This window comes from Amphiprion ocellaris, chromosome 16, assembly GCF_022539595.1.
Source record: "Amphiprion ocellaris isolate individual 3 ecotype Okinawa chromosome 16, ASM2253959v1, whole genome shotgun sequence".
In the NCBI taxonomy this organism is placed as follows: domain Eukaryota; kingdom Metazoa; phylum Chordata; class Actinopteri; family Pomacentridae; genus Amphiprion; species Amphiprion ocellaris.
The window spans coordinates 25,895,101-25,920,084 of record NC_072781.1 but is presented as its reverse complement, the minus strand read 5'-3'; the positions used below and the strand labels follow the sequence as shown (position 1 = coordinate 25,920,084).

The 24,984-nt window shown below is 39.3% G+C and overlaps 1 protein-coding gene and 1 long non-coding RNA gene across 2 annotated transcripts in view; one reads left to right on the top strand and one right to left on the bottom strand.

Annotated features, from left to right (window-relative positions):
- Positions 1-12,629: 12,629 nt before the first annotated feature.
- Positions 12,630-24,984, top strand: part of LOC129350872 (uncharacterized) — a 31,252-nt gene continuing 18,897 nt past the window's right edge. Inside the window, exons 1-2 of the long non-coding RNA XR_008604441.1 lie at positions 12,630-12,778; positions 18,139-20,679. This is a non-coding gene — a long non-coding RNA (uncharacterized LOC129350872). The remainder of the gene's footprint in view (positions 12,779-18,138; positions 20,680-24,984) is intronic.
- Positions 14,095-24,962, bottom strand: ogfrl1 (opioid growth factor receptor-like 1). Its single transcript, XM_023273320.3, has 7 exons — positions 24,634-24,962; positions 23,447-23,533; positions 23,245-23,323; positions 22,881-22,959; positions 21,832-21,898; positions 20,493-20,638; positions 14,095-18,650 (listed from the first exon to the last, which is right to left on the bottom strand). Exons 1-7 carry the CDS (start codon positions 24,817-24,819, stop codon positions 18,095-18,097), a joined length of 1,200 nt encoding a protein of 399 aa, XP_023129088.2. The 5' UTR covers positions 24,820-24,962; the 3' UTR covers positions 14,095-18,094.

The window sequence follows — 24,984 nt, the reverse complement described above, 5'->3', positions numbered from 1 at the left end:
AAAGATACCACCAGAAGCTTGGCAGAGGATTGTAGACAGCTAACAAAAGTGCCTTATTGATTTGAAAATGGCCAAGAGGACATTGAACAAATTTTGCAATTGCTGTATGTATAGCAGATTTTGTCATGTTTCTAGAAGACCTATAATACATTTATTGAAGAACTAAAATCCATGATTGTGACAAAGACGTGTATTTCAAACATTCCATCATAGAAAATTAAGTGGAGTCATTGGAAACCAAGTCTGCCATGATTCACATGGTCCTTACAAGTGTATGTAAACTTTTGTTCAGAAATGTATATCTAACCCATTTGTTCAATGGAGTGTCACTTATTCTGTCATAATAGACATTTTTCTTTATCCCTAGACAGAAGCAGCAATAAAATGTATAATCTTTGTCAAATAGCACAGACACATTGCCTTGACTCTATGCAGACCTATCTCTCCTTACATGTGTGGTTCCCCTCCAAAGATCCATTCTGCGACAGGAAAAACTCTTCCAAGGGTGTGTTTTCTGTTCATGAACACTACATTTTATGGCTATTATACATTACATTGGTGTTATGAACCTTATCCCATAACATCAGAGTGTATGGAATCTCAGAGCTACTTCTTTATAACATTAGATTTACAGTGTCCTGTACATACATATAGTCATCCATGGTTGATGGGGTCACCTGCTCCCTCCAAGGATTGTTCAGACTACTAATGTCACACCATTAAAAGTCAAATCACTGTTATTTGTAAAGCACATTTAAAACAACAGATATGTTTTTTGGGTTTTTTTGTTTTGTTTTTTTTAGGTTCCTTCTCAAATTGAATTTCCCAACTGGAGGTTTCATTTGGTACAATGAGCCTTTTTTTCCCCCCCCACCCTCTGCTATCCCTACCCAGAGCCCAACATGTCTTTTTCTTTTTTTTCCTCAAGAAAGGTGCGTGCAGCACTGCACAGCATCCGGAGCTGTCATTGGCAGGGCAGCTCAAATGAAAGTTCGTTGTATATGAAAGTGTGCAATGACCAATAAAGATTGATTGATTGATTGATGTATCTGCGATGCTTACTGATAGAGAAAATATGACTAGTGTTGCAAATTTACTGAACAAATTTAAATACAAAGATCCAACAATTTAGTATTCATCAACAGCAGTAGAGAGAGACAGAGAGAGAGAGAGAAAGAGCTCTCTTTAAACAGTCGGAATCCTCTAGCAGAACCAGGGTCAGGGCGAGCAGACATCTGCCTCAACAGGTTGGGGTAAAGGAGGACTGGAGAGAGAAGAGGACAACAGAGAGAGGTTGGTAAATGTCTGCAGATTAGAAACATGGAGCTTCATGACAGATGGCAGAGAAGACAAAGCACAAACTACAAGGAAAAAATCATACAGTGTCTCTACACAGTGTTTTCTAAACTTCTTCTTCTATGACCACCTGATATCGCACATTCACGAGTGGAGGAAGAAGTCCCACCTTCATTCTGGTTGACCACTTTCAGGTCCTGAACCTGAGCATTTACATTGCTCCAACAGTTACAAAAAGACACAAAACTATTCAAAAGGAAACAAAAAAACTAATGAGAGACACAGACTCACAATATACAGAAGAAAACCACAAAAGAAAAGCAAAAAGACTAAAAAGAGACACAGAACTACTAAAAGAGACTTAAGGACTGAAAAGAGATGCTAAATGAGTAAAGAGTAAATCAACTTAATAGACTTGATAGCTTATTTTGAGTTACAAACAGCATTTGATGAAAAAATTAATGTTTCACATTGTGCATATAGGAAGTCTGTTTCATGTTGTATGCATTTTAAACTTACATTTTCATGTTGCATGTGCAGAATTTTACCACTTTGTACTTCAGTTTTTATATTCTATTCTTATATACTGTATGCTGTTATGAGTTAGGGCTTTGGCTTAATGATTAGCAGGGCTCAGGATCTTCCTGCATGGAGTTTGCATGTTCTTCCTGTGCATGTGTGGGTTTCCTCCTGGTTCTCTAGCTTCCTCCCACATTTCAAAAAATGTGCTGATTCTAAATTATCTGTGAGTGTGATTCTTTGTCTCTATATGTAGCACTGAGATAGACTGGTGACCAGGCTGTCCAGACTACAGTCAGCTGGGATAGACTGCAGCCCCCCCGTGACCATAATGAGGATTAAGCGGTGTATAGATAATGGATGGACTATTTACAGTGAACAAATAGAGAATAAAAGTACAAATGTGATGGTAATGGTCTGCAAGAAGGAATTCTGTGACATGCAGTGCAAATATTTGCCATTAGATGGAGCCACAGCGTCACAATAACAGCACCTACTGTGCTCCATCACTGCTGCACGGGTTCAGTTCCTATAAGATCTAATTATGTTTGGCTGAACTTCAGGTTGAATAAAAACGAATTATGACTAATAAAGACTTAGCTTGTTGCATATCAATGCGTCTCTTAGAATTCAGTGTGGATAGTAACTCTGTGAACTGGTGTGTGCGAAGGCAGGGTGTTGATAATTAGTATCCTGGGGACAGACATGCTCTGGTTGCAAGTAGTTTTCTGGGTCAGAAACTGGGGCCAGTAACAAGTAATGACAAATAATAATAAGTTCCTGTTTTCTGCATATCAGAAAGCAGAAGTGCACTTTCTGTCTCCGCTCCAGTTTCTACCAAAAGGGAAAGCCCCTGAAACCAAAATTTGTAGTTTCAGCCTGTCATCGAGATGGAAACAGAGCCACCATGCCCTCTGAAAACACTGCAGTCAGGAGTTTTCAGACACAACAGTGTGTCTGTGTGTCTTCCAAAGTGTACACAGTAGAACAGAGCATTACTGCTGTTGTAGGGATCGATGGCCAGCTGACTGATGATCACTGATCACAGCTGAAGTACGCTGCATTTGAAGAACAAACTCTGAACTGTCAGGTTGAAAAAAAAAATATTTCATTCTTGTCAATGTTTTCAGTTTGAATATAATTTCATAAATTCTTTTAGTCGTACTTATAAATGGTAAAGGAATTTAATTTGCGCTAAGTCAAATGCTCCAACCTCTGAGAGGGCTTACTAACCCAGAATCTTATGAACAACTAGCCTATGAAGCATTCTATAGTCATGAGTTACAATTCATATTCTCCACAGATGTCTGCTTGTGTGGTTTTATTCATTTATCAGTCGCACAGAAGAATGAGAGTGAGAAATGACCTGATAAATAATGAATCATTAATGAGTAGCTCCTGTATCCAAGACTATATAGGAGATAATTATGTGTTCAGGCCAGCTCAGGCTTTTCACATCTGCAGCCCGAACACACTGTCCACGGTACAAAATGGACTGTGTCAGGAAGGCAAAAGCTACTAGATGCTTGTTCATAGGGGATTCTTGAAAATCCATACCTTTATAATTCAGGATAAAAAGAGATGTAATTGAAGTGGTCCCTGCAGGACTTAAGAGGAGCTTTGATTTGTTCAGGCTTTCTATTAATGACATCCAAACACAGTAGGAGGCTCTAAATTCTCCTGAAGTGCTGTATTATGTTGGTTCACTGTGCCCAATACACTGAGGAATGATCACTGACACCGTGCAGCAGTCCGGTCTGCATCCAGCTACTTTATCCTGTACAGAGTGCAAAGTCAAAGCCTTTCAGAACATCTGCAGGAGCCCCAAGTGCTTTTCTGCTTATGATATGAATAAACTGTTGCAGTAGCTTTCAAAGCCTGCATCTGTTTCCACACATGGACACAGAGATCAGGAATGAGCCCTTACTGGAAAACAGACTGGCAGATACTCTATTAGCAAATCATTAGCTAATAATCAATTTGTAAATATCTGGAAAGACAACCAAAGAATCATGCACATTGTCCATCACTTCACTTTGACATCACCTCATCATGACAGGAAGAACACTGCTACAGCTTTTATTTTATTGGCGAGATCAAGTGTGAAATGTATGCTTTATGTATTGTCCTCAAAAAATTTCATGTTGAAATAGGTAACTTTTTGCTAGCAATCCTGCAATGCAAACATTTTATACAACCTTATTGTAAAGATGCCAAACAAAACAATAGTATTGACAAATGTGTGAAACCTCAGTTTATACCTCAAGGGTGTTTCTCATGAAGGGAATAATAAATGATGGAAGGATTTCAGACACACCAGTTCACAACTTTCTACAACCATGAAAAGTTCTGAGGAATAATTGTCTTTACATCACTGAGTCAGACAGACCATACTTTAATTCTATCAAAAGAAGAATCACTATTTTAACTGAGGCTGAAGAATGAAATGTTTATTAGATTTGTTTTTAATCACCCACGGATGTATCTTTATGCCATATATATAAAACTCACATATATGAGAACTTTCATTTTAGACTTTGTTGGGCACTTCAGCTGTGGACGTCTTTACGGGCACATTTTGTGGCCAACTTCATTGCAAACCCACCAGTGCTTCACTGAAATCCAGATTTCCAGGTTTCCAAGGGAAACAATAAGCACAAGACATCAAGAATGCTCAATTTGATGTGCTGGCACCACTGAGAATCACAAAAAAACTTACAAAGCATCCACTGACCGGGATTGGTTGACACAAGAATGTGTTGTCAGGGAATTAGAGACAGAAAATGCTGTTATGACTTTCATTTTTCTCCAATTGGTTAGAGCAGTCTGCCAGAACCAGCAGCCTTCAGGATTCATCTCTCAGCCTCAGTATTGACATCTCCAGACAGGCGAGAGGAACAGCTGAGTTCGTGTTAAAAACTTGAAAACAAAAGGCACCGTTGTTTCGTACAGATATGGCCTTTAGTGAGTGTTGGTGATTTCCGGTCTCCAACGGTGTCAGAACTCTTATGATCTGCCCTCGAGGATGAGAGAGGAGAATAATGTGGAATATCTCTTTAAAGCCACAGCAGCGTGCTACACAACATGCTGCGAGGAAATGGAAGACGAGAGGACAGGAAGCACATGGAGACGCCATCTGTTGTTGGGCAACAATGCAGAAACGAAGTGCCAAACTGCAAGCAAACACACACATACATTTATGACATAAAGCAAATGGGAAATGGGGCAAACACAGACAACAGTGAGAATGTATTCATCTCAAAAGGATACATCAACATTTTAGGATTTTAACTTAGAATGCAAAGAAAAACATTAAAACAGGTGGCAACGTAAGATCCAAAAAAGATAAGAAGACTGTAAACAGGAGATACGTTATCATCTTTAAAAATCAAGGAAGAATATTGCAATTGTTGAAGGGTGATGCAATTTTGAATCATTATTTCGAGTAATATTACACAGGAGTGCACTGACACTGTGTGTTTAAAGCCTACAGGTTGAAGGTAAGTGTGTCCTACTTCATAAAAATGTTACTGCAAAGTGCAGTTAACCCACATGTGATGCAGATGTCCGCTAACATCGTTTCCAAGTGGTGTTCAGAGTTGCATCCCACTGTCCACCACAGTCCACTGCTCTGCAGCACTCCAGTTACTAAAGAACCTACATACTGGTTTCTCAACTGACTAAATCTACAGACATAAAGAAGCTGAAGTTCAGGATGAGTTTTTTAAGTATATATTTTCTGTGCATTTTTACCTTTATTAGTATTTTAACCCATGTTGTGTTTTATTATTTGTAATTCTAAATGTTTGCGTTTGCAGCTGCATTTGTTTGTTTGACTGTAGAACTGCATGATTAATCCCATCTATTTGTTTCATCAAATCATCTGAACTGTATGTACAGTGAGTTCCTGTCTCTCTGATAAACCACCACACCGGGCACTTTGGTCATTACTGACAATACATCACACAAACAGAGAACTGACTACTTGCAAATCCAGGAAGTGTCTTGGGAATCTTGTTTGAAGAAGAATCCAGTCTGCACACTTCCTCCAGAGAAGTTTAAAAGAACAGTTCTCCTGGTGTCTGTCTTCCATAATTCAGTTTCAGCAGCAGGATGTTTAGGACGAACATAATGTGGGAGAGAACTGCTCAGATGCTTTCGCACAAATGAAAATGTTTTGTGCATAAACATGAACCGCATGAAATGGATTCATTCGGCTGTTAGGATTCAACCACGGCATCCGAGGGAAACAACAGCTATTGTGTTCATTTCTAACCACAGACTTTGTACACTGGGGAGGCTGGACATTTACAATAAAGATAATAAACATACAATTATTTTCTGCCATGTATCACTAAAAACTGCAATTTCATAACTGTGAAAGCTATATTAAATTGTAAAGCTGCAATAACCGTTGTTTTTATTTTAGCACTAAATCAAATAGCTAATGTAAGAGGGCTTTTTGCTGTGAGAGAATTACAGAGAATTATCATCCTTCTGGTTCTTCTCACCTCGATGGAATCTTTTGTTATCACACAGACCTACAAAACATTTTCACACTATATAATGAACAGAGAATTTATTTCATTTTTTTTTACTCTAGCTACTAAGCTTTGCACTTTTATCAGGTATCTACAAATTGTTGGTATGAGGAATATTCTGGGGAATTCACATATGCAAAAGCATCACAAAGAACAGAAGACTATTGTCTTACGTTGTGATAATATAAAGTTTCTTTTTGCATATGTAGCCGGTTTTAACAAAATGCATGCTAGAGACCTGCTTCTAAGTTGCTGTCTATAAAGAGCAGCAAGCATTCCTGTTTCCATCCACAGAGGAGAACAAAATCTCAGAAACCGTCCTGATGTCTGAAGGTTAAGCGGGAGCAGAAATGATGATAAAACAATTTGTTTTGTTGGAATAATGCAACACCTTCAATCTGACTAAAAAAGGTGACACTGAAGGTGTCAATAGGTTGCTCAACATAGCAAACTCTTTAAACAAACAATTCTGGCCACTTGGGTACAGCAGAAGTAAGTTGTGAACACAACAATGACATAAACTATGTTCACCTTTGAGACTGACACGATAAATCTATTCGCAAAAACAAGTCTTTTCACATGCTGAGGAGATAAGCGTCACTGTTAGCTGCGTTTATGGCCACCTGGTGAATTTAAACCCTGCAATAATTGTCTTCTAGCTCAGTTTTTGGTCTCTACCAACCCCTCAGGGAATTATCTGGCTCACCAGCTGCTAAAGGCTCCACTTTGTTCACCAGCTAGCTTTTTAAGTGTACAACAGATTTTTCCTTGTTGTGGCTCAAAGCTGCTCTAATGGCAGTTTAGGCATATTTTTGAAGCAGACAGATAAACTATGAGCTGGAATTCAATATAAAGCTACAAAAAACTATGTCTATTAGATTTTTTAGGTACACCTGTTCAATTGCTTGTTAACACAAATAGCTAATCAGCCAATCACATGGCTGCAACTCAATGCATTTAGGCATGTAGATGTGGTCAAGACAACTTGCTGAAGTTCAAACTGAGCATCAGAATGAGGAAGAACGGAATTTAAGTGACTTTTAACATGGCATGGTTGTTGGTGCAGGATGGGCTGGTCTGAGTATTTCAGAAACTGCTGATCTACTGGGATTTTCACACACAACCATTTCCAGGCTTTACAAAGAATGATCTGAAAAAGAAAAAATATCCGGTGAGCGGCAGTTGTGTGGACTAAAATGCCTTGTTGATGTGAGAGGCCAGAAGGGAATGGGCAAACTGATTAGAGATGATAGAAAGGCAACAGTAACTCAAATAACCGCTGGTTACAGCCAAGGAATAGAGAATACCATCCCTGAATGCACAACATGTCCAACCTTGAAGAAGATGGACTACAGTAGCAGAAGACCACACCGAGTGCCACTTCTGTCAGGTAAGAACAAGAAGCAAAAAAATGTCTGCGAACTGTTGTATAACTTTTTTTTTAAGATTCAAAAAAACAAAAGCTATCTTGTTGAGTCCAACATTCTGTTTGCATGTGTTATGCATGCGTATGTTATGTACGGATACTGTTATTCTTCTCCATTGTATGTATCCTCTAAGAACAAGTTGTATACCAAGCCAAATACTTGAGAACAATTGGCAATTGTCAGGCACCTAATTTTCAATAAGAAAAGTCCAGCAAAGTAGTAGCTGAAAATGTTTCTCAAGATCTTAAACAAAACTGAACACTTCTTGATTTCTGAACATATCTAACTCGTAAATACTGCTTTGCACACTCTTGGCATTCTCTGGATGAGCTTCATGAAGTAGTCACCTAAAATGGTTATAATGTATATACTTTAGTTTATAGTTCCATTTGCTTCATTTTCACTAATCAGACATTTGCTCATTCTGTGTGCTTTGCAGCTGCATGGCTTTTCTGACTGAAACCTCTTATGTGGGTGGGTTTTTTAGTTTTTGTAAGTTTTTAAGTAGTACAAGAACATGCAAACTCACTACTGACCAGTAGGTTCAAACCCACACCTTTCTTGCTGTCTGGCGACAATGCTAACCACTGTTACATCCATAACAAACAGTGAGTTTTTGTGAGTTCCTGGCTCACTAAAACAGCAATGAATTTTAGCTTTAGTGATGGTAAAATCATCAGTAGACATCTTATCAAATTTGTAATTACTAGGCTACTTTTATTGTAATCATACCATGGTTGAGGTTTGCCATCTTGTCTGCAGCTAGATCCCCATTTCACTCTTTACAAAGATTTTGAAACACATTTTGCAGTAATTTATGATCTCTATGAAAGTCTTAATTAAACAGAAATTACTTTATTAACAGGTATGTATAGTGTTAAGATCCTCCTACCAAGCGATGATGAACAAATCTTAATTTATCATAAAAAAGGTGTCTAAAATAATTCTTTCTGTAATCTATAGAAGTTATTTATAGGAGACAGGGTTACTCAAGCATGCTGCATGTTTATTTCTCTCTATCCTCCCCCTCATTGACAATCTGTTGTGCTCCGTATAGCAGTGACCTTATCATTGATCTTTTACATATTTTATCGCTAGTGGTTGGAGTTACAATGAACACATTGTTCTGTCATGTACATTGTGGAGCATCTGCGTCCAAAAGCCTTCACACTGATCTTAACATGTTGATTTTCTAAGGATGACCGCATCTATCCAGCTATTCAATCCTAGCTAAATCAGGTTTCCTATAAAGAAAGAATCGATCTAAAATTTCTGCTTTCTCTGCACTTTAAAACATGTATCATGTAGATCGTACCTGTTATTGACTTTCAGTAAAACTGCTGCCTGAAGCTTCCTCTCTCCAGTCTAAGCTTTTCTCATCAAGCCTCATCAACAGCAGCAAAGATGAGCAGCTGGATAAGTGCTGTCACTGATTGGGGAAAGAAGAAAAGTTCAGCCGGAGCGGGATGACTCGCACTACAACAAAGCTGATGTTCTTTGATGGCTCTGTACGTCGCATCTTTCTGCTTAGGCAGCAAGTGTTCTCATCTAATCCATCTTATTATCTTCCAGCTGCTATATGAAGAAAACTCTTCTCACAGAGAGCTCTTCAGTTGGCTTGCTATTCACATAATGTACATCTCCTTCTCCAACTCCCTTTAAAGCGGATTTTAATCCTGTTATTCAGTTGGCAGATCTGGTACAATGAATGTGTTCTTAGTACTGGAGAATTGGAGTATTTCTTTCTTGTCTCAGCTCTATAAGGCACAGGCACCAGTGTAAGAGGCTTCAGAAGTGGTTCTTTATGTAATGAATGATTAACAGTACCGCTGAACCACATTTGATACTTTAATAAAGGTTTTCAAGTTTCCAGACGAATACAAACCAGCACTGTATGTCATTTTTGCGAAGGCCTTTACAGGGAAAATCTATGCTGTCTGCTGCGTTTTAGCCCTGTTAATCTGCCTGTTCTTTTGCCGATCTGTTTGTCACATTGTAATTTAACCATGTATGCATGTGCACTGGTATTTTATGCCTGCCAAAGGGGTAGTTTATCTCTCGTCTGGAAACCACTGAATATGATGAAGAAGATAGTGTAAATGAACTATGTTTTACACAAATAGTACTCGTAAGTAATTAATGCACCCTTCGAGGCAAAGCTCGGAATTGCTGAGACCACAAGTGAGATGTACAGTAATAGATCCTCATGATGACACTCTTCAGCCAAGTGTAACAGATGTTGATGGTACAGCTACAGCACACACTGTGGAACATGAGATGTAAGCCTGGGTGTTGTCATTTTGTCATCGATGTATACCGATTTCCTAAAGTTCAGCTCTACATACATATGATGTGCACAAGTAATAGGATAAATAATAGTATAGCTAAATAGATACAATGGAAAGGTTAAATTAGTTATACTTTGCCGAAATATTGCAAAAACTTAGCGTTGTTATTAGAATTAGTGTTAGCAAAGGTTACTGAGATGTCTTAAAAGGTTATACTGCCCTGTTCTGCCAGAGACTTGCCACTTCAAGAATCCTGAATAGAAATCTATGGAAGAATTCTGTAACGCCATAGATGCTGATTGTGTGACACGTGGCCCAATCTAAACCTCCACTGTATGCATTAAACCCTCATAGACTTAACTGTAGTGCTTACGTTCATGAGGTCTCAAAATGGCATGAAAAGGATCAACGGGACACACTGTTGTGACAGCACACTGAAGAAAGGGAATAGGTACTTGTGTTTCACTGGCATTTTGATCGGCTGCTCGGTTAATTGGTCCCTGTTTTTGACATCAGAGAATTAACAAAAGTACAAAAAGCATCAAAAATCTGTAAATCCACGAAGATCTGTTAATTTTATGTAGATGTTTAACTGAAAATGCAAACAACTCTACAAATGTTTAATGAAAAATCACCACAGCGAGCCCACGACAACCACGTTTATACATCACCAATTTTGCAGTGAAGTGAGTAAGTCCCTGGGGAAGGTCTGCAAATATGCAGGCTTACAGAAACGGTGCATAATAGGATTGCAAAGTCAGTTGAAAAATTTGAGTTCTCATGCACTTAATGATTTAACAGTGGGACAAAGTTAAGTCCTCAGACACGTTGTAGAACATGCTTCCAGGCCTGTCAGTCTGAGAGTGTGGAGACTGGATAGGGCCTATGCTTTAGTTAACAGAAGTCACATATGGCAGCATGATTTAGACAGTTTGTTTTAATCACACAAGAGCTGCTACCCAGTGGTGCTGTCATTGTGCCTTATTCTATTTTCAGCAGAATGAGGAAAGCTGGACAGCCTCAGATTTTGGTACATTCACGCTACGTATTTGCAGCACATTACATGGACGCAGCACTAGTCTTGGTAGTCCTGTTCAGTTTATATACAAATACAACATGATTCTTAAGGCATGCTAAATTTAGCTTTAATTAAACATGACATTTCCCCCATAACAATGGGGAAAAAATGCTATTAATGTTGTCTCTGTTCTGTAAAGGGTGATATCCATCTACTGTTTTTATATGGCAAGTCTTTAAAACATTTAATAGCAGAGTCTCACTGTCAGAACTAAAATTGCACATTATAGAAACCATGGTCATTTTGACTATTTGTAGTTACACTATTCCGAATTTTAACTACGATCAGTCAAAACAACAGTCAAAGATATCTGTAATTCACTTCGTACTGATCAAAATAGTATTTGCAGATATCTCAAATGTCATCATAACCAGTCTGAATTGTAGTACATGATGCTGCTCATGTAAGGCTTCCCGCTGGATATTGGACAAGTAAAGAATTTACCAGCGTTAGCAGGAGCAATGACAAATGCTGTGGTGGACAAGATTGTTTGAAAATGGCTAAACGACTACAGCTCATCAGTGAGAAATTTTCGGAAAACCAGAGCTTTGTTCATTGGAGTGAACAACGAAAATATAGATATCTGCAGTAGCCTACATATCCAGTCTAACTAATAAATATTAAAATGGTTTGCCATATTTTCAGCAGCTAGCTGATATTTTACTGGAACCAAAGTTTATGTTGTTCCACCTGAAAGTTAACTTAACTTTACGCGTTAGTGAATTAGCCAGTATCATATTGTATATGCATGCATATATGTATATCATAAACATACAATATCTACCATTATCAGTCACTTACTGTGATGTAGTCTACCCAGATCAGTAATTATAGTAAATATCATTCATTCTGCAGTAATGCATTCCATGTTACTTGGTTATGGCATTTTTTTTTCCATTAGACCCTCGAAAAGCTGCATAAAAGTCCAATTTTCTGTGGTATTATCAGTTCACTTGTTTGTTTTGGTAACATGTCAAGACATTTGATGCAACGTGTCTTTATTTAATAGATAAGGAGACATTAGTTAAAAAGGAAGCTAATGTGGATTTTTTTCCCCTAAGTTTGTGGCTTATTTGTTGTCAGGTAGCACTACAGACATCAGTGTGGTTGCTAAGCTAACATCAGCTTGTGACAGCCTTGAAAAGTGACAGCATTCTAAACAAGAAAAGCGCTGAGAGCACAGTACTCTGCCAAGGCTGCTCAGTTGACGTATCATTTCCGACGGATGAAATCTTTAATAAAAAAAAAATGACCTTGTGCTGAGCACAGGCATGTGTTATGCATGTGCACGTTATGTATTTATACCGAATCGCGTGTAAATGACTCTTATAAAGGTCTGCTGATCAGTTCATCATTTTGGCAAGCCTTTGTTTTGCTAGTGTTAAAATAACCATTCCCTCCAGGCTTTTATTTTGAAGGCGCATTTTTAATGCGTCATGCGTCATGTCAAGCGGTTTCTTGACATGACGCAAGACGCTGCCGAAGAGCCCGAAAATTCACGTGAAGCTGAAAGTAAACAGTTCCACGCTGTTGCTTTCTAGCAAAGGATGTCTAAACTTAGAAGCGCCTAGCTGGAATGGAGACAAGTTCTGAAGGTGTTTCCTGAAGAAAGGAGTGAAGGACAGAAAGGTGAATTTGTGTTCAAAATAAGGCTGACGGCTGAACGTAAATACAGGCTTTGTGAAACATCAGGAACTCCACCATTATCTGGCTGGGGTTTGTTACATTGCGTGACCTAAATATGTAGGAATTGATGGGACTCAGAAGCACCCCCACAGTTTAATCATTTGTTCTTTGTATGATTTCCAATTGATAAATCAAAGTCATTTTGTAGTAGGATCTCAATCATGTGATGTCAGCAGGTAACTGAGGGTGTTCACATCATGGTTACAGCGACGCTGTGCTGGCAGCGATATCTAGCAATGGGAAATTCTTAACAAATCCGCGGATCCAGATTATAAGCCGCATCACTGAGAAAATTTAATGAGGTAGGTCCCTGTGTCATTTCTGACTTTCCTTGAAAATTTCATCCATGCCCTCACATAACTCCGCCATTCCTTGGCAGAGTAATGTGCAATGCACACTAGGTCACGATATTCACTTTCTGTTCAAGGTTTTTGTTCTTAATTCAACATAGTACAGGAGAAGTTATGTATGTTGTAATAGAGAGTTTAATTTTAGTTGGACTTTAAATAATAGACAATGTGAAAAAAGTGTCTTCAGCTGTCCTTAGTAGTTCACCCTCCCTCCTGAGCTTTTCTGCTTCAAGCATTTTTGAAATACAGGACTATATGAGTTAAATGGTAATACTAAATTTCGGAAGTGGGTGCTTTACTTGAATTAAATATGGCTATCTGGTTACCAACAGTTAGCAACAGTGCATTTAAGCCAGCACAGATCTTCTAACATGAAGCCATTTGTCCCTTTTCTCTGGAGCCATCTTCTTTCTTTTGTGGTACATATTACAACATGTGGCATCAGTGTACATAAATCAACATTGCATTAGTTCCACTCAGATAATTGGTTCTGAAATCAGTGATGTTTTCAGGGATCAGGAAGATAATTTGTTATTTTGAGTATTTAAAGGTGATTCCTTTTGCTAAGTCTAATCCTCTACTGTGAGCTAAACAGTGATATCTTTTGAGCCTTTGGCAGACAAACTGTGGTCCTTTGCCTCCAACCACTGAGGTTTAGCTCAATCAATAGGATTATTCTAACTTTCAGAGTAGTTCTGTACCCACAACACATATCTGTTTCAGCAGCTTTACTCAGTATACAATACACAATGCTATTTATGGTTCGTCAAACACATCCAAATGGCAAAATTCTTGATTCACAGCTCCATTTTTATTGGAGTTAGGTGTGGCAAAATTCACATTTTAGGGCAAATGTCCAGTTATTGTGGCCAGTCTACTGAAAAAACAAACTGGTGTCTCCAGCAAGCATAGTGTTATTCATCTATAGAACAATCACATTTTATTGAATAAACCATATATAAACAATTTCAAGTATTACATAGTATTAACCTCTCCTCTATACCAATTATAGGATTACTTCCTGCTGTTAGTGTACATTAATATTCACACTGTATATGACTATAATGCAGACAATAATGTAAATATAAAAATGCTGTACAAAAAAACAGGTTGTACAGGAAATAAGTTGGGAAAGACACTTCTTACAGCATACAGATAAAAATAAAAAATACAAAAGAGGCACTTAAGAATATCACACACACACTCGCACATATATATATATATATATATATGTACATGTACAGTATACTAAAAATTTAAATATGTCAGCCCATGGTATCATACAATTCACCTGAAAAGTATTCTTACAATTATATCAGATACACTTGGCTGGGTAGCAATGCAGACACCGTGTCAGCTAATTATAAACAAGGCCATATCCCACAGGAAGAACAGCTGACAAAGTCAGGAAGAAGTGTTTAAACCCCGATCAGTCTGTCGTACACCTCACATGGCTTTTAATTTCACATATTTCTATCTATTGCAACCAGGAACACATATCTAACTGTTTCAAATGATACCTACAATTTTTTTTAAAAAAAGAAAAAAAAAAAGAGAGACTTGTATTGTCTGGTCGGCTGACTGGACAGACTATTGTGCATCTCCTGATGTGTCGAACCTTTTATAAAAAGTAAATGCAAGCAAGGTACTGCTGAGGAGTAATGACATGATCTTATTTAACACTGCGGACCTGAAAAAAATTGTCTGATTTCATAGGAGGGTTAAATTACTGTAGGGTTCTACATTCTACATGACTCCTGCACTCTTACAACAGTGCAGTTCGCTGTGAAGTGTTATTTTTGTGCGGGATTATTATTGTTTGGCAAGCGAATGAACTAAGCTTAAGATACTGAATACCTGACTTCTACAAACTTAGACCTAGATGTCTTTAAGTGTCAAATTCACAGGTTACACTATGGTTGAAAACTATATATAATACAGATGTTCAATTTTACATATCATTAATTGAAATTATTGCAAGGTTAGACAATATAAGAACAATCTATTATGTTAATGATGCGCAACCATTTGGAAAAACTTACAGCGCTTTTAACAGGAAGACACAGATTGTCCAAAAAGTGCAACACACACCACACATCACCTGTCTGATCACATTAACTTCAGTCACAATCCACACTGAATTACCATTTTCACTTAAGTATAGAAGGCTTTTAGGTGACACAACAGTCTGTGGCTGTGACTCACATATTATCAAAACGAGCATCATAAAAAATATCAGTGTGTTAGCCATAAAAACCACTGAACAGCTGTCATATTTTGAACATAGAGTAAAATAATTCACTATTCATGGTTTAGAAGCACAACTAGTCAACTCCAGTGAAAAGCTTTCATTAAACACATTCTGATCCATTGTGTGCCCTTAGGTTAGGTTCAGACAACTAGGATATTCTTGTTCCCTTCATTAATTCAAAAATGGAGGGAATTAGTTTGCCTCACTGAACAGAATAATCATTGAACCAACCATCTGAGAAAAAAAAGGTGGAATTTAGCACCACAGATGAATAGAAAAAGGTTAATGAAGACAGGGCTGCTTTAATGCGCAACTGTTTGCACCTGATAGCTTGCTATTGTACAGAGCATCAATTCTTCAGTGTATTTTAAGATTAGGCTACCCAATGTGTTACTTCTTTTTTATTCATATCAAATTACAACCTTAAACTATAGTTGTTTGCTAACATTAGATAGCTGATGTAGCTTCATTTGCACCACAATAACGGCACACAATACCACTCTGACTAAATTAGCTCGTCAGCTAGCTGAATGTTGTAACATTCAAGGGTATATTGAATATTTTATTTTTTACCTATTATGTATTAGTTCTTATTTATTCACAATTGACTTTTCTCAACAAGTTACAGCCTTAAACTACAGTAATTTGCTGGCACAACTGCTAACACCAGCTAGCTAATATAGCTTAAATTGAACCCCTTGTAAGTGGTAGAAACTAAAGCATATTCACAGACTCTAAATTAGCTTGTCTGCTTATTAAAAATGGTAGCTGCATATTTGGTTTAAAGAAAAGTAAGTAAGGATGTAAGTCAGACATTTTTTTAATATACTGTATATATTTTAAGACACCACAAAAACATGATCTCATTAAAATATGTCATTTTCCTCTTCCACTCTGGGTAATTATAGCTAGCTGGTGGGATAGCATGACCTGCGGCTAATGTTCTCGTTTCCAGTATTTTAAAAACATTTTCGATCCTCCAGCTTTGAGTATTTGAGTTTGTAATATGACGCAAATTTTGCAGCAGTTGAATCGTTTTCATTAGGCCACAGAGAGAAAAGTAATACTAGACGAATTCTTCAGAAGGAAGTCCTGGTAAAAGCTAGCAGCAGTAACTGTCACTGCTGCTTTGAGTTGCACATGCACACAGAAATGGTTTATAGCAAGTAAAGTTCATTATCTGCACTGGATTATCTAAATACATGCAGCTCTGTCTCACTCTAGGGTGTACGGCTGCAGGTGGACCAGGTAGACTGGTCTCTGCATGGCACACCCGGAGAATCAAAAATAATAACCTGTGATTCAACTATAATGCTTTTGTTGCAATATAGTTTGTGTCTTCTGCATTGTTTCTTGTATTGTTTTGTATTGTAATGACGCTGCCTTTAAGGCATATACCGGTATTTAAAGTGACTTAAAGGTGAATGTGTGACCCTATCTTGTTAGTTCAAATGAGTAACAAGGCTAAGGTAGTACATATTTTGTTAGTAAATACTTCATTTACCGAGCACCCTTTAAACTGAAACACAGAGAGCAGTATTTAAATGATGTTAATGCAATGTCATTGATGACGAAAAATTTGCCTTGAACAGCATGAAATTAAGGATTTATGGCAGAAAACTCTCTTGTACAATTTTCACCTTTTCCCCAGTTACTGCTCTCTGCCTTTGCCTTTCAAAGACCAGCAGACATTTTCTTTGCCTTTAGCTCATTGTTATATATTATATTTATCCCTTGTTTTTCACACAGCCAGTTTGTCAGTGGACCTCTGTGCTGCCAGTTCTAATTTAAAGGTATTTATGTCACCAAAAGCCATTCTATTCATAAGTGTTTCTTGAAGAAATCAAATCACTAACAAGTTTTATTTTTTGCTTTATACTTCTATACAATTTTTTGAGAAAAAAAATTGCAGAGTAGATACAGAATTGAACTGTGACTGCTGTTAACAACAATGTGAGGATTTCAAGTCAATCTCAAAAAGTCCAGTTTCAAAGTATTGCTGATATTTAGGCCTTTTCTTTTGCCGGTTCTATTTCCTGTCAATGGAAATGAAAAAAGAAAATCTTTCTGATCTACATCTATACAATATTCTCTTTACAGCACCTGCACAGAGAACCCACTCCAGCTTGTTGCTGTAGGGAGCTGATGATGAATAAGCAGGACTTTGTTTCCCAAAACCATTGCAACCCCAACCTGTCAATAAGCAGATACCTTTGGTTCTAAAATTGTCTTTAGAATCAGTCATCACATTTCATTTCCAGACCAAAACAGTAAATAAGGCAGTCTTCTGTGTTGTGATCCTAGCCCTGATGAGGAAAAGCCTCATAAAACAAATTTAGGTCTCTACTGGTTTAGACAGTTTTGGGATTTTGGATATGGCTGCCTACCTCCACAAACGCTGCAGCCCACTGTTATAATACTCAATACAGTTAAGCTGATTATTTTGCAGTGACGTACTATCAGAGTGTATGGTGAGCCCTTAACCTGAACTGATTCTAATGATGTGTTTCTAACAGTCCAAACAACTATTCCTGTATTACTGCCCTCACCCTGGGTTTACATGACCTACATATGCGGTCCTTCAGAAGTTTATTTCCTTACAATTAAATGGGTTGATTTTAAAAACTGCTGTTTTTTCTGTTTTAAAAACCACATTCCCTACAAAGGAACAATCTCATTGTACTCATTCCTCTCTCCTCTAGCTCCTGCCAACATCAGCGCTCCCTCCAGTCCTGCCATGCTGGAACCAAGCCCTGCGCAGCCCTTGAGCCCTCCTCCAGCCAGGTCCTGGCACATCATGGCATCATGGGAAGACACAATAATCCCGCTACTTCCAGATGTGGAGGTGGTGCTCTCCTCCCCCCTCCTCGGTTGCTCTGGTGTTGGAGCAGGTGCTCTGATTCCACTGCTACCAGCACTCAAGCTGCCCCCAGCACCAACACCACCACTTCGCCTTTTTGGTGGTGGACCCCAGAGGAAGGCGTGGGCAGGCCTGTAGTGCTGGCGGGCGTAGCGGAGCAGGCGACGGCGGGTTGCTGGGAGGCGGATGGTGTAGACGTAGTACTCCAGGACGCTGTGCTGCATGTTGGGGAGGGTGTTATGGCACAGGGACTCCTCCAGGAAGAGGCGGACCAGTGGAGCTTTGAAGGCCTCATATCCAAGCTCGCCTAGGGACTTCAAGATGCGAGTGATCCGCAGGTAGTTGTGGTGGGATCTTTAAAGGAAAAAGAGTAGGTAAACAAATATGATGAATCGGGATGATCTACTGTGCATAACAGGGCATTTTCCAAGAACACTTTTTGACATGTCACAATAGGAAAAGCAGTGGCGGGGTATTCAACAAGCTAACAAGCTAAGACACTGTCACATCATCATGAGTTACCAAGACACATGAATAGTACAGAGGCCTCATTAATGTTGACAAATCAAAATGTCTGCTGTGATATAAAGACTGGTACAGTTGAAGTACCCATTCCAGTCCATACTAAGTTTGTACATTTGTTTTAACATTTAATAACAAAACTAGATATATACAAATCTAAGAACATTTCAGATACCCACGTCATGATTCTTCTTTGGAGAAAGGACTCCACTTGTATCATTCATAAGTGTGGGGTTTCTCATTTCAGACATTTTCAAATATTATTATATTTGTACATCCAGTTTCAGATATCTGCAGTTTAATTCTGATTCTAGCTTAAAAATCCCCTCAATTCAAGATACCTACACTGGTCTTTTAAGATATCTTAAATTATGTCAGAACTACTCACAATAACATTTAGATATTGCAAACTAGAATTTTGTACAGTCAAAGTTCCAGATATCCTGAGTTAGAGTTTTGACTCAGCAAAGGGATTGTTGCAGATATCTGCAGTGTCCAGTGCTACTGCAAGTGGGAGGTGGAGGCTGGGATGACTTGCTTTTCAAACATACTATGGTAATTCAGCCGTAATCGTATATAAGAAACCAATTTGCCGCCATGTCAGGGCAAAGTTGTGGTAAGTTTTGACAACAATTCTCTAATGAACAAAGCTCTCGTTCTCCCAACCCCCTTGCTGAGGAACTCATTCTATTACATATCCTTTTCTAACTAATCTATCCACTACAGCAACTGCCATTTCCACGTCTAATGCTGTTCAAATGCGTGGCTGGACCAACGCTCCTTGTGAAGCCTTGCATGAGCAGCATCACGCACACACTGTCACAGAGCGAAAGGTGAACAGGTCACCAGTCGATCACAGGACTGACACGCAGGAAGACGGACAACCCCACATCTACTGGTAACATTTAGAAGGAATCAGTCACATATGTTGTTGCACTGACTATGAACTATAAAATACTGCATGTGAAAATGGGCCCAAGCAGTGCTTGGCCTTTGGTCTTAATGGAGGCATAGGGATGGTGATGGGGTCTTTAAGAATACAGAGACCTGTTCCTTAATGACTGTGGTTACTTGCCTTGAGAGAAATCTAGAAACCAGATGCAGAGCTTTTCCAGCATTTTTAATGGGAAATTAAAAGCAAGACAGGGAAATAAAACTGTACTGAGCAGCTGTTTAATGGTGGAGAATTTCTTGTTTTTCATGTGGTTGGGAATTAACGGCAACAATTACCATAAGACACTTAGGTTTAGTGGAGGTTTGTGACTTGAGGAGGCTGCAGTAACAGCCCTGAGACTGTGCTGGGTACAAAGACAGACACATACTTCAGTACAAACTATAAAATGAGGTATTCAGGTGGCTCTTTGGCAAGAAAACGCAATGACTTATCTCAGGCTAAGAAACTATCAAAAAAAGGATGTGAAGGGAAAGGAAATCTTCCTCTAAATTACTCTTAAACCATCTGTTTGCTGGCTTAAAACGTGCTGTTTCACATTTGGCTGCTGATAGAGGAACAATTAGGTTGCACAGGATTTAGAATGATTGCCTTGCTAAAGACACAAAAGCAGCAATTGGCAACCAAGCGATGAGTTCACAAAATCTGGATGCAATTTTATACCCCGAAGCTGCTGTACGATGGGGTTTTATGTGTGTGTGTGTGTGTGTGTGTTTACTTACTCATTAAGGTGCTGGAAGCGCTGCTGCCAGTTGGGAGCCCGAGCAACATTACCGCTCTTATCCAGCAGTTTGATGCCATAGAAGTCCAACATCAGGGAATAGGCCGCCAGAAATCTTCGCTTTGCTTCCCGAGCGCTTTGGAATTCCTGACAAGATTCAATGCAACACGTCAGTAACCGACCGACAGGTACTGCCCAACAGCATCTTTCTGCATGGGTAATTAGATGGTAATCAGATGGAACAGAAGGACATTAAAGCTACGTGTAAACACGCTCTAGTCTCACCCAAACCACATCTGAATTTGGTTTGGAGACAGATTTGCACCAAGTAACAATGGAAGCATAAATGAATTTCAAAACAAGCCCTAGAAAAACTAACTTTGAAGCCAAATACAAATACAGAAATCAAGTATTTCCTAAACAAATACACTTGGGACGTAAACACTTGAGTATGGAAACTCCCAAAGACATCAGTATTGCTCAAACTGATGTGAAATTTATTCACGGCCAAAACACTGAGTATTTCCCAGAGCATTTCTTTTAGAGCCGCAGTTTGTTTCTGTCCCTGTTTGACTGATTTGCGTAAAGGGGAATGAACAGCTGTAATCTTGAATACAACAGCTGTCATTTCACTCAACCATAGCAAACACTTACACAATGAGGAAGCGTAGACAAATCAGACAAGCAGAACTTGTGTCCGGATACAGAAACTGTATATTCTGTCCATTAGGGTTTTTCCAGTGTAAGGAGGGGTACTGCTGGGTTAGTTTCAAGGGTTTTTCCATTGTACTACCAAAAAGGTACTACAGTGTACCTGAACTCTTAAAGATGCTCCTAACTGTGATAAACACACTGCATTTAGTGCATCCTCTTCAAAATAAAAGCATCTCATTATTTCACCAGTGGAAAACTTTCAGTGCTGGGCTGCAACTGCAGGAAATATTTGGTAGTGACTCTAATAAAGCCACGAGTAAACAATAAAATAAGACTTAAATCTGATTGTACACAAGGACATTCGAGTGAAAAGAGACTCCAGACGACACATATTTAGGTAGAAGCTGCAAAAATACTGAAATCTGAAAACAGAGAGACCTTACAAAACAGACATCTCTGTAGTTTGCAGCAGAGTTTGGCACTGAGGACAGCGGAGGAGAGGAGACCAGCATGGGTTGGCCATGGTCAGCCCTACTACCTTGCAGGACCACAGCAGCACAGCATGGCGTTGCTATACCCTGCTGTGAGGCTGCAGGTGAAAGGCATGTCCTCATGTCTTAGTGCAGCACAGCACCTGCTAACCCACACAGACCTGATCTACTGTAAAAACACTGTATGTTACTTACTTTAATCTCATCCTGAGTCAGTTCATGTGCGTAGAAGTTGAGCCCTTGTTCTCTTAATGGGAACAGCCTGGCACACGAGAAAGGGAATAAGAAAACACAAGATATAATGGATGGGTTGAAAACACATTTGCTTCCCAAATAATGTAGACCGTTACTTTGTCATTTCTCAGCATCTGTTACAGCAGTTCACAGTGCAAAGTACATAAAGGAAAGTATTGCCTCTCCTGAACAGTGACTTGTGGAGAAATGTGTATTGTATTATGTAGAGCGATACTCTGCATCCAAAGATTCTGGGAGACACTATTTCCCAAAAACACAGGAGCAAAAGTGTAGGGGACAATGTGTCTGCTCGCATGTAGGTGTTAGCATGTTCAGCTAACTACTTTACTACCTAGAGTAGTAACAGAGCTTTACTTAGCTAATTGCAGTCGTTTGTGGGTTTCCAAGTTACATTTCAGTAAAACTCTGTAAATGTATTTTCTCATTGCATGAAAGCTGCTCCTACAGTATTAGGGTTGAAGCTAATGATATCAGCTTTGTCCTGCTATTTGCTATTAGTTTGGACTTCCATAAATCAAGACCATCAAGCCTGAAACTGCAATGCATTTTCTATTTTCCATGTCATGGATTACCTTGCAGACCACACAAACGCAGGTAGACTGTTGCAAACATGCTGATGCAAAAAGCATGAATTTAACTTAAAAGGTTTATATTTTAAAAAGAGCCAGCTGAAAACATTGATAAGTCACACAGAGACATTGCTTTCAGCCCACCCATGGAGCAAATGGTAGCTAGATACAAGTGACAAATTCTGAAATTGTCTTAAATCTATGACCCACTGCTTCCAAAAAGAATGCGATGAGAACATAAAACTTCACAGCAGGTGGACAGACAATTTCTAATTCATTCTGCTTAATGTCCTCACATTATTTCTGCCGGCATTTGCTTGACAACTGAACAGAAAAAATAAGCAGTTGCTTTTTCTTGTACTCTGCCCCGAACAATCTTGCTGCACATGAACATCCAAACAGACTGCTGAAATGTCTCACCACTGAATGTAGGTGTGATTGTGCTCCAGTTTGTCGTAGTCGCCTCTCCACTTAGAAAGAATCTCCTCGATGTAGATACCTGAGAAGAGACAAGGGCTAATTAGCTGCTGCACACACTTCCAAAGAAAGTGTGTGTGTGTGTGTGTGTGTGTGTCTGTGTGTTTAAACATTGGACCAGTCAGCTAATCTCCTGGGCTTTCTCTATCAAACGTGACCTTTAGCCAAACAAAACTCAGCGAGCCCAGAACCAACATCACTTCTCTCCAGTGCTCAGAGGTCTGCATGCATAGTGTGTGTGTGTGTGTGTGTGTGTGTGTGTGTGTGTGTGTGTGTGTGTGTGTGTGTGTGTGTGTGTCAGTCTTACCATCAGGTACTAGAGGGATCTTGTTCAGATAGAAGCGCAGGTTACGGTACTCATTGGGCTGCCGGGACTTTTTATAATTCTGCACACAAACACACAGTAATGAGATCACACAGGATGTCAACATAAATATGTGTGTGTGAGAGAGAAAGAAATATATTGTCTCTCTACATTTTGGGGCGCATGTACGTGTGTGTGAATGTACCGGGTAGCTGTGGCGGTATTTGTAGAGGTCCCTGGCGGCATAGAAACTCCTCTTCATCTTCGGAACAGACTCCGGGGAGTCAGTCAGCTGAGAGCAGAAGTAAGAAGGAAAGACAGATAGAAATAAAAAAGAAAATGGAAAAAAAAACATGGTTCAAATGCAAGTCCGATATAAAAACATCCCATGTCTGAACAGATGCAGTGTAACACTCATCTGCCATTCAGCTGAATTAAAAGCATTGACTGTGCTTTTGAGGTCGAGGACTGTCATCATCCATTTCTTCCAGCAAAGGAGGACAATTCACATCAGCGCTGCTGTGCAATTGCTACAAAAGGACGGCAGAAACTAGATCTGATTCTGAAATCTAATCTGGGTCATGTTAACTTCCAATGGTCAGAAAGACTTGCAGTGTTCCACTAGGTCTGATCGCATTAGATTCACTTTTAACATAAACTGTAAGTGTATAAATCGTACCAAAACACAGGTGTCAGACTATATAAATAGTGCATCATGCTACTTAATTGCTGCTTGTTTTAATCTAATCAGCAACATCACATTACAATAATTTGCAAACTGCCTTTCAACTTTCGGGGACAAAAATGCAAATGTAAGAGACGTCTGGTTTAAGAAAGCTGAAATAATCAAACAAAAAGAGCTGAAGTTTCTACAACCTGTTAGAAAATGCTGGTTTTACTATTATATAACAGTGTGAAGTAGTCTAATAACAATCCAGTCAACTACACTGAGCATCCAGGCCACGTGGATCATATTCATGAGGCAATATCAAATCAAACATTTTACTCAATCTTCCTAAGCACGCAGTCAGAGTAGTAGCTATCTTTAATAACCCCCCAAAAAATGTTGTTTAAAAGGCAGTAAGCATGTCAGCAGGTTGATCATCTCCACACACTAGTATGGCACACAACAATAGACAGCAGCTCATCTGGGCAGCTCTGTGTACAGAGTGGTGGGGAGCAGCACAGGATCAGTAAAGTTCACACATGTGACTGGACATATTTGCCTATGACCAAGGTTACAGCAAATTGACATATTTTTGAATGAACTTTGGCGTCAGCTGCATGCATGGGGGCGACGCGGCTGCCCTTACTGTGTCCCGGCCTTGCCAAAACCGTGCCGCCGGTGGCACATACGATGCCGTCCGTTATGTCACCAAACCACCACTGTACCTGCGGGGACGAATCTCCGGCGTGTCCCGCGGCCCGCTCGCTCTCCGCCGGGCTGACGGGGTCGGAGATGCCGCTGTCATCTTCAGCCGCCGGCTCGTCGCTCTCTGAGTCCGACCCCCACGTCGAGTCGCATTCCTCAACGGTGCTCGGCTCCTTGAAGCGCCAGCTGCCCACCAGGTTTCCCATTTAAACACATGCAAAACCTGCCTTCTTCTATTATCCTCTTCTTTACATTAAATGCTACATATTTATGCTCCCAGCCTGCTTTTTTTTCTCTGGTCGGAGCGGTGCACTCACGCTGCACTCAGAGAGGAGCCTTTAAATGGCAGAAAAGGGGGAATTTCCAGACCA

Bases quoted from the DNA above. Each gene is read 5' to 3' on its own strand.
- ogfrl1 (XM_023273320.3), bottom strand. From the start codon at position 24,819: ATGGGAAACCTGGTGGGCAGCTGGCGCTTCAAGGAGCCGAGCACCGTT. The intron at 23,534-24,633 runs GTACAGTGGTGG...TTCTGCTCTCAG, and splicing joins CCGGAGATTCGTCCCCGCAG to CTGACTGACTCCCCGGAGTC. The intron at 18,651-20,492 runs GTAAGTAAACAC...TTTCCTTTAAAG, and splicing joins CGCTTCCAGCACCTTAATGA to ATCCCACCACAACTACCTGC.